General features: G+C 32.7%; 1 protein-coding gene across 1 annotated transcript in view; it reads left to right on the forward strand.

Annotated features, from left to right (window-relative positions):
• COL21A1 (collagen type XXI alpha 1 chain) overlaps positions 1 to 17,264 on the forward strand; it is a 153,923-nt gene that overhangs the window by 39,916 nt on the left and 96,743 nt on the right. The window contains exons 2-3 of the mRNA XM_081036182.1: positions 10,770 to 10,895; positions 14,872 to 15,423. Coding sequence (XP_080892308.1) covers positions 10,808 to 10,895; positions 14,872 to 15,423 — 640 coding nt within the window. The 5' untranslated portion in view covers positions 10,770 to 10,807. The remainder of the gene's footprint in view (positions 1 to 10,769; positions 10,896 to 14,871; positions 15,424 to 17,264) is intronic.

The raw sequence follows: 17,264 nt of genomic DNA on the forward strand, positions 1-17,264 counted from the left end.
TCCAATCCCAGGAAGTTTCGAGACTTTCTTTGTTTTCAGAATGACAAGATTTCTCTGTCTGATATATCATGCACCCCAGATCTGGAATTTGTTATTTCTCCCAAAACCCTGGTTCCTTTTAATGTGTATTTAGAAAACTACAATTGGTTTGCTTATTGATGATTTTATTCATATTCACTTGAACCTAAATTGCTCGTTTCCACCCTTTTCCTTTCACCCTAGCTCCTCTTTTCAGATGCCATTTATTGTTTTGATTATCTTGTATTGTTATTGAACTTCACATATGCTTACATTTTATTTTCTGAGTAGGCAAAAGGATACACTTAGGACTAGAACTCACATCTCTTTACTTGCTATCCACCATTTTGTGTGTGTGTATTATGGATGAATTGGAAGATTAGTTGGTTGGAGAACAATTTGAACTGAGTTAGATGTTTAAAATGTATTAACTTTCCCTTTGGGAACTGATATCTTTACTTTTCTGATAATTTATCGTGAAAATTAGAGCTGAATTAAGAAAAAAATTAGGCTAAGATGTATTAATATAAGAGGAATTTAGGGATAGCAAAAAGGGCTCCTTTTGAAACACAGCTTAAAAACTACCAACAGAATCCCCTGGTCTAATTTCAGTGGATTTGCTGGCACAGGCAAATAAAATGCACTGTACTTCATGTTCCTTGGCTATCTTTTATTGGTCTCATTTTGAATGATTGCACAGACATGTATATTCTTTTGTTGCTTTAACATTTAGAAGCTGCTTTGGCCACTTGGGTTTTACCAAATTACCGACAATCCGACACTTCACCAGATTACCGACAATCAAGTTCCTGCAGTTCACTTTGTTTTGTGTGGCTTTAATGAATGCTAGGTAATGTACTCTGCACAAGAATCAAGAAGCAGTTACCCATTCTGCAGTATGAAACCAAACTTTGCAATGTGTAAAAGAATAGCTTTTTTGAATCTGTTAGCCTGTCAATAAAATGGGAATTTATAATTACCTGTCTGCCTACTATACTAAATTGTTTAGAAAAATGTGGTAACAAATGTCAATTGTTTAATTAACCATTAGTTGTTATACACAATCAAGGTGGTATTCATTAATTACATATTTTGGGGGCATGATTTGACCTATGAAATTCCAAAAGTTATCAGTATAGTTCTATTGTTTTAATAACTCAAACCAAACTCTACAATACATACATGTGTGTATGTGTGTGTGTGTGTGTGTATATGCATATATATATATATACACACACATATATATATATGAATAAACTTGTAGTTCTTTCACCAGTTTGTCAGATTTCACCCTTCTAAATTCTATCTGTCCCAATTGATGTTTCATTCTGCTATCTTAATATCAGAAATATAGAACACAATAAGTGTGTGTGTGTGTGTGTGTGTGTGTGTGTGTTCAGTTTTACAATTTTCCAGTTTTCCTGTTTTACAATTTAGTTCAAAGAAACAGCCTATAAATAAACATGAGTGTTAGTGTCTCATGAGGGAACCGTTTTTAGTCTTCAACAGTCAAGCACAGCAACCAAATTTTGAGATGGCTTCTTTTCTGACAGTCCCTTATTTTGATAGCTTTTATTAAATTCCTGGGGCTCCTCCTGGTAATTGCCATGCCTTTTTCACGGACCCACTGGAAGATACCTTAATTGCTAGGAGACAAGGAATTTGCTCTCATTTGTATTCACCATTCTCAGAAATTTACTCACAAGTACTTATTTTAATTTTAATAAAATATTATAGACAATGGCAATGGAATATGATAAATACATAAGGTAAGGAAATGAATGAGAGATGAAAATAAAAGATAATAATAATCAATTGGTCTCTGAAAATCAAATAATTGTTAAATTTTATAGAGCTATTTTATTTTGAAAGTGGGATGATCCACTTAATGTGAAAACTGACCATGAATGCACACATGCTTAAAACCCTCCACAGCATTCCCTTTGCATTTAGGGAAAACTATTCTAAATTTAAGTGGTACATGTGGTCTTTGCTCTACTTTTGTTCCTGCCATTCTTCATGCTCTCATACTCATGCTTCACTGACCTTCCTTCTGTTCCTAGAATAAGCTGAATTTGCTCCATCCACAGAAGGAAAAGTTTGCCTCAGTTCTGGACAAGGATGGCTCCTTTCTGTTACTGAGGTGTCAGCTCACATGGCACCTTTTCAGGGGCCTCACCTGACCTCCAAATCTAAAAGAGCCCTTCCTTACTTCCTGGCCCCAATTTACACTTGACGTTTTTCATTTCTTCATACCACCTACCACTATCTGAAATTATCTCATCCAATTGTTTATTTCGTCTCTGGAACATAAACTCCATGAAAGCAGATCCTTATCTAGTTTTGTCACTTCTGAATTCCCAACACCTAAAAGAGTACCTGTCCCATAAGAGGCACTTGGTAAATATTTGTTATTGAATGAATATAGCGGAGAGAGTTCTGGAGGGAGAAAAACTGAGTTTAAGTTTTGGGCCTGTTGCTTATTAGAAGGCATATGACAGGCAAGCCATATCGCTTAAGTTTTATTTTCCTCAACATTTCCCAAGATTGAAAGAAATAGTGTGGTCTCAAGCATTGTAAACTATACATTTTCATTAGCTCAATAATTCTGTGAGATCAGAGAACATGGATCATTATTTCTGTAGTTGAAGGGAGGACTACAGATCACCAATTTTATCTCCTTTTCTGTTTTGAACATTAGACCACAGTATTCAGGGTATTATAGTTAGTGGCAGTGCTAAATCTATAATCTGGATGGCATGGTGTATATTTAGCTTAGTATATATTCCATATGAACAAGTGAGTTCAGTTTACATTTCTACATTCCTACATTCTGTTGAAAGTAATTTCATCTTTTTCCATTACTCATGAAGAACCATTTATATAGCATTAAAAGGTTAAATTGTTCCCAAACAGAATTTTCCATGTTTAAAGGTGGCATATATTCCTATATTCCTCAGAGGTCACTTCGCTAGAATTGAGGCAAGCAGCTGAGGACTTTATGCTGCAGCACCATGACCTGGGTGCTTGTTAGAAATGGAAAAAACTGAGGCTATAAATCAAAGCTACCGAATCAGAATCTGCATTTTATCAAGATCTCTAAGTGATTTGTATGCATGTTCACATTTGAGAAACGGGGTTGCTAAAGCTCCCTGACTACTCTTTGAGCAGCAAATCTTTAGATAGGCTTGCTTGTAGAGATTCTCTGAGTTGTGCTTTCCTGTTGGGGTTGCTAACTTCTTCTCTACCAGGGGAATAGGAACCAATAGGCTTTTCCCCTCTTATTCATCATTTTTATATTGCCTTATACTAGAATTTCTACAACTTGGGTGTACATTAGTATGTGGGAAGCTTTTTTTTTTTTTTCTTTTTTAAGGTTTGGTCCCTTGCTCTATAATCTGAAGCTGTCAGGTAGGTCTGGGACATCCAAATGTTTAGAAAGCTCCCCCAGATGATTGAAGTAAATGTTAAAACTTAACATGCTTTAGTTTATATGCATTGTACACAAGCACATGTACATAGAAATAGCTATAAAACATATTTATGAAACACCAGTTTCAGTGGTTAAATAATATTGCAGTAACGTATTTAATGCCCTTTTCATGTCATTAGTTCAATGGTTGTCAATCTAGAATATAATAAAATTAGACAATTAAGTTTAGCCCAAGAATTTTGAAGGAATTAGATACTACATAGAAATAATGAGGATGTTTTTGGTACAGGAGCATAATAACTTAATTTTGAGGCTTTTGGGGGAGGAAGTCAACATTTATTAGTATATGTTGTTGCCATAAAATAGCAGATCCTGCTGATAACTCACCTAAAACGCCCGTCTCACTGATGTGTTATGACCTTGATAGTTTTGTCCAGAGAGGCCAGCAACATTTGAAAAATGACAGCGATGACATTGGACTTAGTGTTTTTCATTAAGCTATAATTTATATACAACAAATTATACAGTTGTCAAGCCTTTAGTTTAATGGCCTTAGGCAAATTTATATACCCAAATATCACCAGTGCAAATGTAGGATATTTATATCAACCAGCAAGTTTACTTGTGCTTTTCCAGTTGACTTTTCCTGTCAAAGGCAAATGTTTCCAAATTTCTAACACCATAGGTTAGTTTTGTGTGTTGGATCTTCATTTAACTGGAATCAAGCTCTAAGTATTCTTTTGTGTTTGGCTTCTTTCATTAACTAGAATGTATTTTAAATTTATTCGCATTGGGTATAACAGTAATCCATTATTATTTTTTGTTGTTACTATAGATTATTCCATTGTGTGTATATCACACAACATGTTTACTCATTCTACTGCTGATAGCATTTGAGTTATTTTTACTTTTGGACTATTATGAATAAAACTATAAACATCATTAAAGTCTTTTTCTAGGCATGTATTTTTCATTTCTCTAGGTTACATGCTGAGCACAAGAATTACTGGTATGGTTTAACTTTGTAAGAAACTGAACTTAAGAGTTCTCTAAAGTATAATAGTTACATCATTCTTCACTCTTACTACCAATGTATGAGATCCAATTTCTTCACATAGACTCTAAACATTTGGTATCATTGACCTTTTAATTTTAGAGATGTCAGTGGGTATGGACTCATATCTTACTCTGGTTTTAACATTTTTCTGATGAGTTCCTTTTAATATGTTTATTGGCTATTTCTGTATCTTATGTAATGTGTCTATTCAAGACTTTTACCTATTTAGAGAAAATTGGATTGTTTTCCCTTTTATTGTTGATTTGTAGGTGTTTTGAAAAATACATATTCTAGATATGAGTGATTTTTTTCATAACTTTTTTATTCTGAATATTGGCTTGTATTCTAAATGGTGTCTTTTGAGGAACAGGAATGTTTAATTTTGGTGAAATCTAAAGTATACATTTTTAAAATTACTAGTAGTTTTGGTGCTTTTAGAAAATTTGCCTAATCCCAAAGTTGTGAAGATATTCTCTTCTGTTTTTCTCTAGAAGTTTTATAATTTTAGCTTTTACATTTAAATCTGTACTTCAACTAAATTTTTTATATAGAATGAGTTAGGGTCAAGATTCATTTTATTCTGTTGATTTAGTTGATCTAGTACTATTTATTAAAAAGATTTTCCTATTTAATTACCTTGAAACTTACTGAAAATCAATTAACCATGAAAGTGTATGTCTATTTCTGAACTCTATTGTGTTCCATTCTATGTGTTTATCCTTACACAATAGCATGCTTTCTTGATTACTATAGATTATGGTAAGTCAAAACAGACAGTGTAAATTATTCAACTTAGTTCTTGCTGAAGATCATTCTTTATTCAAGGTTGTTCTTCATATATGATTTTTTTTTAATTTCAAAGCAATTTGCATTTTACATAAATTTTAGAATAAGTTTGTAAATTTCTTTTCAAAATCTGCTGGGATATTTTTGGAATTGTGTTGAATCTATAGGTCAATCTGAGGAGGATGGACATGTAACAAATACTCAGTCTTTTAATCCACAAAGCTAGATCTCTCCACTTTTTGCTTTCTTTAATTAATCTCAATTATGTGTTATATGTTTTAGTATAGAGGTCTTTCACATTTTCATTAGCTTTATTGGTAGCTTTATGCTGCTTTATAATACTGTTGGATATGATATTTAATTTTCCCCCAATTTTGTTATTAGTGTATAGAAACCCTTAAAAAAACTATTAACCTTGTGTCTTGTGACCTTGCTAAATTCACTTATTCTACTAGTGTTTTGGTAGATTTCAAAAAGTTTTCTATATAGACAGACATGTTGTTTGTCAATTAATTACAGTTTTATTTCTTTCTTTATATTTTTTATTTTAATTTTGCATATGGCACTGGCTACGGCTCCCTGTACTTTTTAAATAGAAATGATGTTATAGTGTATGCTTAACTTCTTACTCATTTTGGGGAGAAATCATTTAGTCTTTCATCATTCAATACGATGTTACCTGTAGATTTTTCATAGATGGCATTCATCAGGTTGAAGAAGTTTCCTTCTATTTCTTAGTTTGCTGAGAATTTTTATCATGAATGCGTGTTAAATATCTTTGCTGAATAAATTGAGATGTTCATGTGATTTTTCTTTTTCAGAGTCTTATATCAATTGAATTTTTAATGTTAAACCAACCTTGCATTTCTGTGATAAACCTCACTTGGTCGTAATCTTTTTATATATTTCTAGATTAGCTTTGCTTAATTTCATTATGGAATTTTGCATTCTGTTCATGAAGGAAATGGACTATAATTTTATCTTGTAATATTTTTGTCTAGTTTTCTGTTAGGGTTATTTTGGCCTCATAGTGAAAGTTGGGGAGTTCACTTCTCTATTTTCATTTTTTAGTTTTTAAAAATTTCCTTTTCAATTACTATTGACATAGAATATTATATTAGTGTCAGGGGTACAAAACAACTTAGTGATTAGGCATTTATATACCTCACAAAGTGTTAACCCCGATAAGTCTGTTACCCATCTGACACTATACATAGTTATTACAATATTATTGACTATATCCTCTATACTTTATATTCCTGTGACTATTTTTTTCAATTATAGTTAACATTCAGTATTATTTTATATTAGTTTAAGGTGTACAGTGGAGTGGCCTCTGTTTTCATTTAATTTTATTTCATGAAACAGTTTTATTAGTATTATTTTTTTCCTTATATGTTTGATAGAAATTACTGGTGAAACTTCTTGGACTTATAGTCATCTTTGTGAGAAAATGTTTGGTTAAAAAATGAAATTCTGTAATAGATAACTTCAACTTAGACCTGTGTCAATAGTAGATTACTCTAGAATTTTATCCATTTTATCTGTCTACTTACTATCCTTTTAATGTCTCTAGGATCTACAGTGGCAATGTCTTGTTTCAATATTGACTTAGATAATTTATATTTCTTGTCTTTATTTTTTTACAGCTTATAACACAACTTTTACTGGAAAAGTTATATGTAACAGCAACTATTTTCATGAACAATATTAAATCCAATTAGCAATGAAATAGAATATTAAAAATAAATTAATAAAGTTAATTTAAGAACAAAGCTGGAATTATCATGCTGTCTGATTTTAAACTATATTACAAAAGTATAGTAATCTTTTTAACTCGTCGATTATTTAGAAGTATATTGCTAAATTTTAAAGTATTTTGGTATTTTCTTTTCTAATTTAATACCATTTAGGCCAAAGAACATAGTCTGTGTAATCTCATTTCTTTGGAATTTCAGGCTTTTTCTCCAACATGCAATCTATTTTGGTGACTATTTTATATGCATTATAAAAGATTCTATAGTCTGCTGTTGTTAGGTGGAGTATTCTATAAATATCACTAGGTTAAGTTGGTTGATAATTTTCAAACCTTCTGTACCATTACTAATTTTGTCTAATTCAATAATTACTGAAAAGTGATATTAAAATCTCACATTATGACTTGAGTTTGTCTTTTTAAAACTTTTAACAAATATTTTGCTTCATGTATTTTGAAGCTTTATTATTAGAAGTTTACACATTTAAGATTTTTTTTTATATATCTTTCTGGTCCCTTGCCCATGTATTACTATGAAATTTCCATCTAAATTCTTGTTGTCCGGTGTGGAATATGCCTGTTTTTCTCTGGCTAGTTTTAAGAATTTTCTCTTTTATTTTCAACTGATTAAGACATGCTTAGATGTGACTTACCTTATATTTTGGGGTTTGTTGAACTTCTTTAATTTGATTGTTTGTAACTGTTGTCAATTTGGAAAACTCTTTGCCATTGTATATTCAAATATCTCTTCATTCACTTTCTACTTTCCATCTGAAAAACTAATTACTTGTTGTTCTAAATCAAGATTACCTGATATTTTCCCATAGATTTCAGATGCTCTGTTACTTTTATCACTATCCTCCTCCTTCCTTTGAGTTTCCTTTGTGATAATTTATATTGACTTATCTTCAAGTTTACTAATCTTTTTCATCAGTGTATGCAGATAAGCCCATTGTATGAATTCTTTTTTGATATATTTTTCTTTGCAAGTATTTCAGTTTGTATCTTTTTATAAAAAATAGATAACATCTCTCCTGAAATTTCCCATAGTTTCACACATTGTTGTCCATCTTATTTATTAGATCTTTTAAAATATTCATCATAACCATTTTATAAACACTGATATTTCCGATATTGAGATCATCTCTGGATCTGCTTTGTAGTGAGTGTTTTTCTTCTGATCAGACATCACATTTTCAGGTTTCTTCTCATATCTTGGGAAAACTTTGAGAGACTTTTTTCAGCTTTTTTAGTATGATTTATAGTTTTTTGTATTTCTAAGTTTATTTTTCTCTTGTCCTTCCTTTGGTTTTCTGCTTTTTGAGATCTTTCTTTCCATTGTAGTGAATTTCCATTGTAGTGAAGGACGAGAGTGCCTTGGAGGAACTTCTCTTAGTTCTGTTGCTCCTCTTTCAGCCTTCAGTAATTCAAGGATTTGTATTTGAAGTCTTCCTTGGGTATCTGAACAGGGGGAGGATCTCCCTAGGCAGTTCAAACTGCTCTCATCTTTCTCCATATGGAGTCTGACAATTAAGTTTGCGAACTCATCCTGGAAAAACTGCTATGTACCTCATTGTTGAATATCACTACAGTCACCTTTGAAGTACTTCCTTTGGGAAGCTATGCACCAACACCAGTGCCTAGTCCAGCCTTCAAAGCAATTTTGGAGCTCGTTCTAGAATGGCCACCAGAGCTGTCATTGTATTACCCCTGATGTTCTGAATGTCATCAAAATGTCTTCCTTTCAATATTCCCTTTGTCTTCAGGTAAAGAAAGAAGTCACTGCGGGCCAGATCAAGTGAGTAGGGAGGGTGTTCCAATACAGTTATTTCTTTACTGGCTAAAAACTCCCTCAAGACAGTGCTGTATGAGCTGGTACATTGTCGAGATGCAAGAGCCATGAATTGTTGGTGAAAAGTTCAGGTCATTTTCTTCTAACTTTTTCACATAGCCTTTTCAGCACTTCCAAATAGTAAACTTGGTTACCTGTTTGTCCAGTTGGTACAAATTAATAATGAATAATCCCTCTGATTACAAAAGAAAAGGTTAGCATCATCATTTTGACTCTTGGTTTGGACTGGCGAAATTTTTTTTGTTGTGTAGAATTAGCTGACTTCCATTGTGCACTTTGACACTTTGTTTCAGGGTCATATTGGTACACCCATATTTTACCACCAGTGATAACATGGCACAAAACATTGTCTTGCCTCTCCAAAAGCTCGTGACAGACTTCGACTCTCCTTTGCTTTTGTTCATCGGTAAGCTCCTTTGGGAACATTTTTGCACACACCTTTCTCATGCCAAGATTTTTAGTTAAGATTTTCCTGACTGTTTTTCTATCGATGTTAACTTTACTTGGTCTGCTATGCTTCTCACAGTCAGCTAAAGATTTTGACACACAATTCAATGAATTTTTGCAATGTTCTCGTCAGTTCTGCTCATTACAGGCCTCCCTGACCACTCTTCATCAGTGATGCGTTCTCTCCCCTCAGAAAAACGTTCAATCCGTTTGTACACTGCTATTGTCTTCATGGTATTATCCCCATAAAGTAGGACTAACATGTCCCTGATTTCACGTCCAATCTTGCTAAGTTTAGCGAGAAATTTAGTGTTTGTTCGTGGCTCTAATTCAAGCTCAGACATTCTTGCAATGGCACACAAAAACAGGTAACAACATTAATGAATGCCACTCAGCAAGATACCGCCACACGTAGACATGAACACAGCTGTAAGACACTGGTATACCAAGGTTATGAAACCTTACTGAGCTGTTTGTACAGTGCTACCAATGTAAGCGCACAGTGGCAAGTTCACGAATTGCATTGTCAGACCTCGTATTACTTGTCTACTCCATGCACTCAGTTAAAGCCCATGGGGAAGAATTGCTGGATGGGAGCATACTTGTTCTGTGACTCGGCCTACTCAGGCTTCTAATCTGTCAGGCCAATTTTGATGGGTTTCTCCTATGCTGTGGCAAATTCCTATTCTTGAGGATAATTCCCTTTCTTCTAGGGACAAAAGCAGCCCTGAATTTCTTCTATCTTAATAAAGGATTAATAACTTTTGGAATTTGGTTCATTTAGGTTTCTTTAAATTCTGTTTTTTCTGTTAGGTTTATAAAGACTATAGTGTTATAATTAATCTGCCATATTCTCATTGTTTGAAGTGAAAGTCTGTTGAGACTTTACACATTCTAAGCAGAAGTGAAGTCCTTGGATTAACTTAGAAAATATGTAAAAGGTGTATAACCTGAGTGTTTAAAAATCAAATAAAACAGATCATAATTACTCCCCATTTAAAAAATAAATTATATCACTCAGTTTATCATATAAATATTTTTGCCAGATACGCTTTGAGTGTTTCTTAAATGCAAATCCATATTTAAAAGAAGAATGATTGCTACCTTTGAGATAACAAGAATGTGATAAGGGTCTACAGAATGTGCTAAAAGGAATTCGAGTAAATATTTTGAGCAAAGCCCAAACTTTTGGAAAAGTTTATACTTTTCAAAGATAACTATGAATTAAAGGATTTATCATGGTCTTCCTAAGCTCCTACATTGTCCTCTTGCATAATATATTTAAAACGTGGCTAACGATAGTGAAAATTAACTGTACTACAACTGGGTATTGTAGTTTAAAAATTAAATTTATAATGGTTAGGTATTTGTCTTTATTTTTCTAATGTATTTAACTTTCCTTTTTTCTTTTTCTTTTTAGGAATCCTCAAACCAAAATATTAAAACGAAAACAGAAACATGAGTCATCATATTACATTTCTTTGTATAGTTTTCGTCCTGCTGCTTCAGAATTCTGTATTAGCTGAAGATGGGGAAATAAGATCAAGTAAGAACTATAAGCATTGTCTCATTTTGTTATCAATAGATTGATTATAGAAATCAAATAAGGGAAGCTCAAGCAATGGTTTTAAGGATCTTATTGTCTTTGATGCTATAATTCCCTAAAAATGAATGAATTTCTGTGTTACACATTAACTGAGAGGAAAAGCTTCTATTGGAGGTAATTTTGAGAAACTTCTGTGATAATTGTTTATTCTATTAACCCATCAGGCTTTTGAATAAACACTCTAGTACTGAGTCTCTCTTCAGCCATTTTTGATCTTTCTGATATGGAGATAAAAGAAAATACCTACCTCCTCTGAGGTTATGTCATAGAGATGAGATAATCTATGTCAATCAGATAATGCCTGTAAATTGCTAAACACAGTGACATCTCAGTAAGTGGTAACTATTATTCTAATTCCCTATAGGAAGTCTTTCATTAGAGAAGGAAGGCTATATTAATTAATTAATATGCATTTTGCTGTGTATGATGAGCACTTTTTCCCCCAAATTTGTGAGGGAAAAATAAGGATGCATATTTTACAAGGGTAGTACTAATTCCATATCTACATAAATGTTTTTAATTCTTTTATTTATGCTTATTAGTTAAAAGTGTAACTTCAGAAATCAATAATGATATTCATATGCAAAATAATACACTGGAATACGATAATCGATTTTGTTGAACTTACATCGAACTTGCAGTGACGAAGAGTTCTTGGCCTTCTGTGATGCATAAATCTCGTAAATTTGTTACCGGTCCATATAATTTCTTGTGCCTTGTATCTGTTCTTTTGTTTTGTAATGATTTGTTACATAAAATATCTTGCACCATAACATTTTTAAAAATTAATGCTAAAATTTATTTGTAATACAAAAAGCAAGTACCTAAATATAAACAAATAAAAATTTGAATTAAACAATTAAAATGGAAGAGTTTTTCCCTGAAAATTTGGGCCAAAAAAGTGGGTGTGCATTATACATGGAAGCACATTATGCACGGCAAAATACAGTAGTTCTGCTACCTAGACCACCATTTACAAATACCATACTTATTTTTAAAAGTTTGCTTATTTTCATCTTTTAAAATTCATAAACATAAATGCCACACTCTAAATTGATTATGGTTTCTATAACAGTTAAATCAGATGGTTTGACTATTCGATTCAACTTGGCTAAAAATTTATTAAAACAATAATATTTAGTGTTTGCATAACACTTTTACTGTTTAAACCACCCAAGCAAGGTAGATAGTTTCTTCTGGGTTTTTCTGAGTGGGAAAAGAGATTCACAGAATTTAAGAGGCTTTCACTTAATGTCATACAGCTTGTTGGAACCGTAACTCATATTTGAACTATGCTTTTCACTTTCAGTCCATTCCTTTTCTATGACACCAGTGATTCATGTCTGTAAGGAGGAGATCTCTTGGACTGGTATTTTGTCTGGGGTTTATAAATGGTAATATTTGCTTTTGTACGCAGGGTTTTGGCCAACCTTGCAGGTATGAAATATATGCTCCATGGCTGTGGAAAGGGGTAGGAAGGGCTAAGAATAGCCCTGTAAGAGTTTATAACCACTGAATCAAGTGGCACACAAACACTGGCATGTCCAGACAATAAAAGATCTCATAGTATTTAGGAAGGGCAACACTGAAGAGCTCTGCAAACACAACTTTCCTGTCCTTTCGTCTTTCCCACAAAACCTCAATAGAAGCATAACCCCAGACCAGTTTCCAACAATAACAGAAGAACTGCATTCCCTTGGGTTAGAAAATTTGCCTCTAGGCCAAATTCCATTGTGCTGTCCCTGCCCTGAACTCTGGCAGTGGTCACCATGGCAGAGGTTGGAATAGTGTCCCTCGTGCCTTTCCATGTTTCACCACCACCTGCTCCATAGCATCTTAGGAGTTATGTCACAATCACACTTACATTTTTGAGACAAATGCATGTTTTGGCATGTTTCTTTGGTAGCTTTGTGACTATTATACATGTTCACCTGACAATAGTGTTTATTTTTGCTGGTTATTGTGATGGGTGAGTGGAGATAACTGTAAAATGGAGGCCTCTTCCTGTGAGCCTTGTTATTATTCCAGATACATAAATAGACAAAGGTAAGGAAAAGAATGGAAAGGGAAGGGGAGCAAAGTCGGGAGTAAGGAAGAGGAAGAGAGGGAGAGACAATTTAATCAATTGATGGATGGATGGATTGATTTACTCCTAAGGAGATGTAAAAATACTTATACTAATTGTCACTAAACGTTTTCCCCCAGTGCCATTCTTTGCAATTATGATACCGTATTTGCACTATCAGAAAATAAATCACCCATTTTATAACTTTAAATTGAGCATCTGATCAAAACTTAAGGAGACCATTAATATGAGTAAAAACACAAGACTGAAAATTTGCTAATCATATTACCTTGGCTCATCTCATTCTATCCCAACTCCTCAAATCAGGGGCATGCGATTCTTATCAGAGGGGCCGTGAACGTTAGTATTTTTGCTGTTTTGAGTGGAGAAAATATCGAAGGTGAAGGCAAATGTAGCCATTGCTTCCTGTATACTACGTTAGCCATTTCAAACTATTGGAATTACACACACACACAAAAATCAATTTGTCTTTTAGGCTGTCTCTCATCTCTGGACCTTTGCACTTGCTGTTTCCTCTGATTAGAATGTGCTTTTCTACACCTGGCTAAAGTTCTCTTTTCAGATCTTAGTTTGCCTGGAGGCGTTCCCACACAACCTGCCTTAACTTTCCACAGTTAGGTTGCCCTTCCTAAATTTTCTCATAATGCTTTGTACTTTACCTAATCAGACAGTTGTCTGTCTTATTAGAATGTGAGCTTTTTAAGATATCTATCTGTATCGCCAGTAGCTAGCATGATAGGCACAGAGTAGGCATTCAATATACATATAATGAAAGAATAAAATATACATATAATGCAAGAATGAAATAGGGTTAGAGGCATGTCATGGACTGTGGAAAAAAGATTTAAGAGTTTTTGTTTGTTTTTCACAGAGCTTAGAACTTGTCTGAGTGTAACTTGTACCAGAGTTAGTTTTTTTCCCAATAGAACTATAAGATGTGCTGATCACTCTTGTTTCTTGGTATCTTGAAACAAGAATCTTTATCTCTGCCGAGAAAGAAATAGCTTTAGACCTTTAAATATAGATTCACTTAGCACAAGCTAATGTTTCGATGACATTATCGGCTGAAGATGAGGGATCAGACCTTGGAACACTCATCTCGCATGTAGTGCAAGAGCGACTGCTTTGGTGATCTTGGATCATGTAACTTTTATTAGCTACATTAAAGAATATGGATGTAGTGGCTACTTGAGTCCTGAAGTTGGCAGAAAATTTGTTTTGATTTATTTCCCCCTATTTATTGGTGTGTGTGCATGTGAATCTTTCATGTGGTATTAAATAAAACATTTCAATAGTAAAACAATAATGTTGGTGGGTAGCTGAAAGTCATGCATTCATTTCTTTTTATTTTCATGTATTCAGTGGGGGGCATGGAATAAAATGCTGCTTAATGGTATAATACCTGTCCCTACAAAGAAATATCTAGATATCATATACACATACAGCATGCCTTTTTATTTCCTATTTTTAAAGCTGAATCATTAATTTTAAAAATAAGATGAAAATTAAAAGATATCAACAAAAATAATATCCCTCATTTACAAAGAATTTTCATGAGCTAGGCAGTTTATCTTATTTTGGCTTCACAAGGCTCCTTATAACTGCTTACTATTATTGTTTTTTCTTTTTTAATTTTGCAGCTTTATTGGGGTATAATGGACATGTAAAATTGTAAGATATTTAAAGTGTACATCATGGTGATTTGATATACATAAACATTGTGAAGGGATTCCGTCCATCTGGTTAATTAAAAAAATCATGCATTTCAAACTTTCCCTGTTTTGCTTTTTATGCAACAAATGTGCTCTGATGATTTTCTTTTTCACTTAGGTTGCCGTACAGCTCCGACAGATTTAGTTTTCATCTTAGATGGTTCTTATAGTGTTGGCCCAGAAAACTTTGAAATAGTGAAAAAGTGGCTTGTCAATATCACAAAAAACTTTGACATAGGACCGAAGTTTATTCAGGTTGGAGTGGTCCAGTATAGTGACTACCCTGTACTGGAGATTCCTCTTGGAAGCCATGATTCAGGAGATAATTTGATCACTGCAATGGAATCCATACACTACTTAGGAGGAAACACGAGGACTGGAAAGGCCATCCAGTTTGCAATCGATTACCTTTTTGCCAAGTCCTCACGATTTCTGACCAAGATAGCAGTAGTACTTACGGATGGTAAATCCCAAGATGAAGTCAAAGATGCAGCAGAAGCAGCAAGAGACAGTAAAATAACATTATTTGCCATCGGTGTTGGTTCAGAAACAGAAGATGCGGAACTTCGAGCTATTGCCAATAAGCCTTCATCTACATATGTGTTTTATGTGGAAGATTATATTGCAATATCCAAAATAAGGGAGGTGATGATGCAGAAACTTTGTGAAGGTAAGCTGTCATATCATTTGGAAACAATAATGATTATACTTTCTTACATTTTGGTATAGCCTGCTCATGTAAACTGGTATAGATTGTTATTTAATGTCAAATAATATGTTAGAATTGAAGTGAACACACTTTTTTGGTATTATGTTTATTCTGGATAAGTTTTGTTTTTAGAGGCAATTATTTATAAAAACTAAAGTTGGAAAATATAATATTTTGTTATATTTGTTTTTTTTTTCCATTCAATTACAACATGTCTACTGTGGATATAGTAGAACATAAAGATACTTAAAGAATAAAAATAGATGTAAACTCCACATGAGGCTGATCATACTACTCTTGTTAGTGAGTTTTTTGCCTTTTGTATTTCAGCCTTTTTATTTTTTTTATTTCAGTGTGTCTGATAGTTTTTTCATGGGCCTAAAGAAGGATAATATTGTATATATAATTTAGTACTCAATTTCCATATTATTATATACTCTATTATTGTATTGTGTATAATTTTCAAAGTCTATTAACATGATAGCAATCGCCTAACATTATATAATTCTTCTGTTTTTATATATTTAGTTCATTTCTAAGTTTTTCTATTATAAAGACAGTGAATATTCTTGAACATAACTCTGAATGAGTATCTCTCATTATGTCTTCAGAAAACAAAGATCAAATTACTATCATTTTTAAAACTCTGGAAAAATATTAAAAATTGTACTTGAGAAAGACTTGAACTTCTACCAGCAGTGAGAGAACATTTGAAAATATAGTACTTACCAGTCTGTTAATTATGTTTATGCCACTTCATAAAATCTAGCTTCATATTCATGATAACTTTATGGGTATGGAAAAATTTCAATTTTTGGTAAACGTTAATCCTGTTAGGGTATTCACATGTTTATATTCAGATTATTTGGGGGAGAACAATTTATTTAAATCTTTTATTTTTACTATCATGGGCATTTAATATGCCATATACCTAAAAAATAATATTCCTGTAAAATGGAAAGGATTTTCTTCCGGTTTACCACCAAAAATTCCAAAAGTAATTTCACATTTTAATAGAAAAATTTCTAAATGATTGTGGCTTAGAAAAAATTAATTTCTCTATTTTTTATATTTGTTTGGGTTATATGGTAGATAAAAACATTTCAAAGTTTTTTTTCCAGAATTTTCATTAACCAAATGTTTAAAAACATGTTATAACTAGTACAAATGGTTATCAGAGTTATTCTTATTATGAGTCTCTAACAGACTGTTGCTAACTTATCAACTTGAACAGGCCAAAGGGATTTAGATTTTTAATATATGGTCAAAATAGTTTGACTCTTTGGTTTTGAATCTAAATATACTTTATTATTAAAATAGACTTTTCATGGTGAAATTTCACTTGCCATTCATTTTTATCCTAAACTATAAATTTGATTAAATATGTTTGTTTAGTATTTGCTCCATAGACTTTTTCTATGCATAGGTATTTTGGTAAATGCACTCTCTCTATTTAAAAAATTTTAATTACACATGAAAGAGTAGCTGTGCTTAAAGAGGATAAAAAAAAAAATCTTTCAGCTAAAACCTACAATCTGTAAAAAAAAAAAAAATCAGATTTGGAATCTTGTCAAATATTTTTCCATCCACACTGAAAAAAGGATGTATGTAATGTCTGTGTCTGTTAAATTCACATATATCTTGTACAGTAACCATCTTTTAAAGTGTAGTTTTTGAAATCATGGAATGTATGGGCTTTTTTGTACTTGACTTTTTAAACTATGTTAGATTATGATCAATGGACTAAACTAATGGATTGGTATATTGCAGCAGCTTCAAATCAGGTAAATTATACTTAAATT

Source organism: Rhinolophus hipposideros (genome assembly GCF_964194185.1).
Source record: "Rhinolophus hipposideros genome assembly, chromosome: 3".
In the NCBI taxonomy this organism is placed as follows: domain Eukaryota; kingdom Metazoa; phylum Chordata; class Mammalia; order Chiroptera; family Rhinolophidae; genus Rhinolophus; species Rhinolophus hipposideros.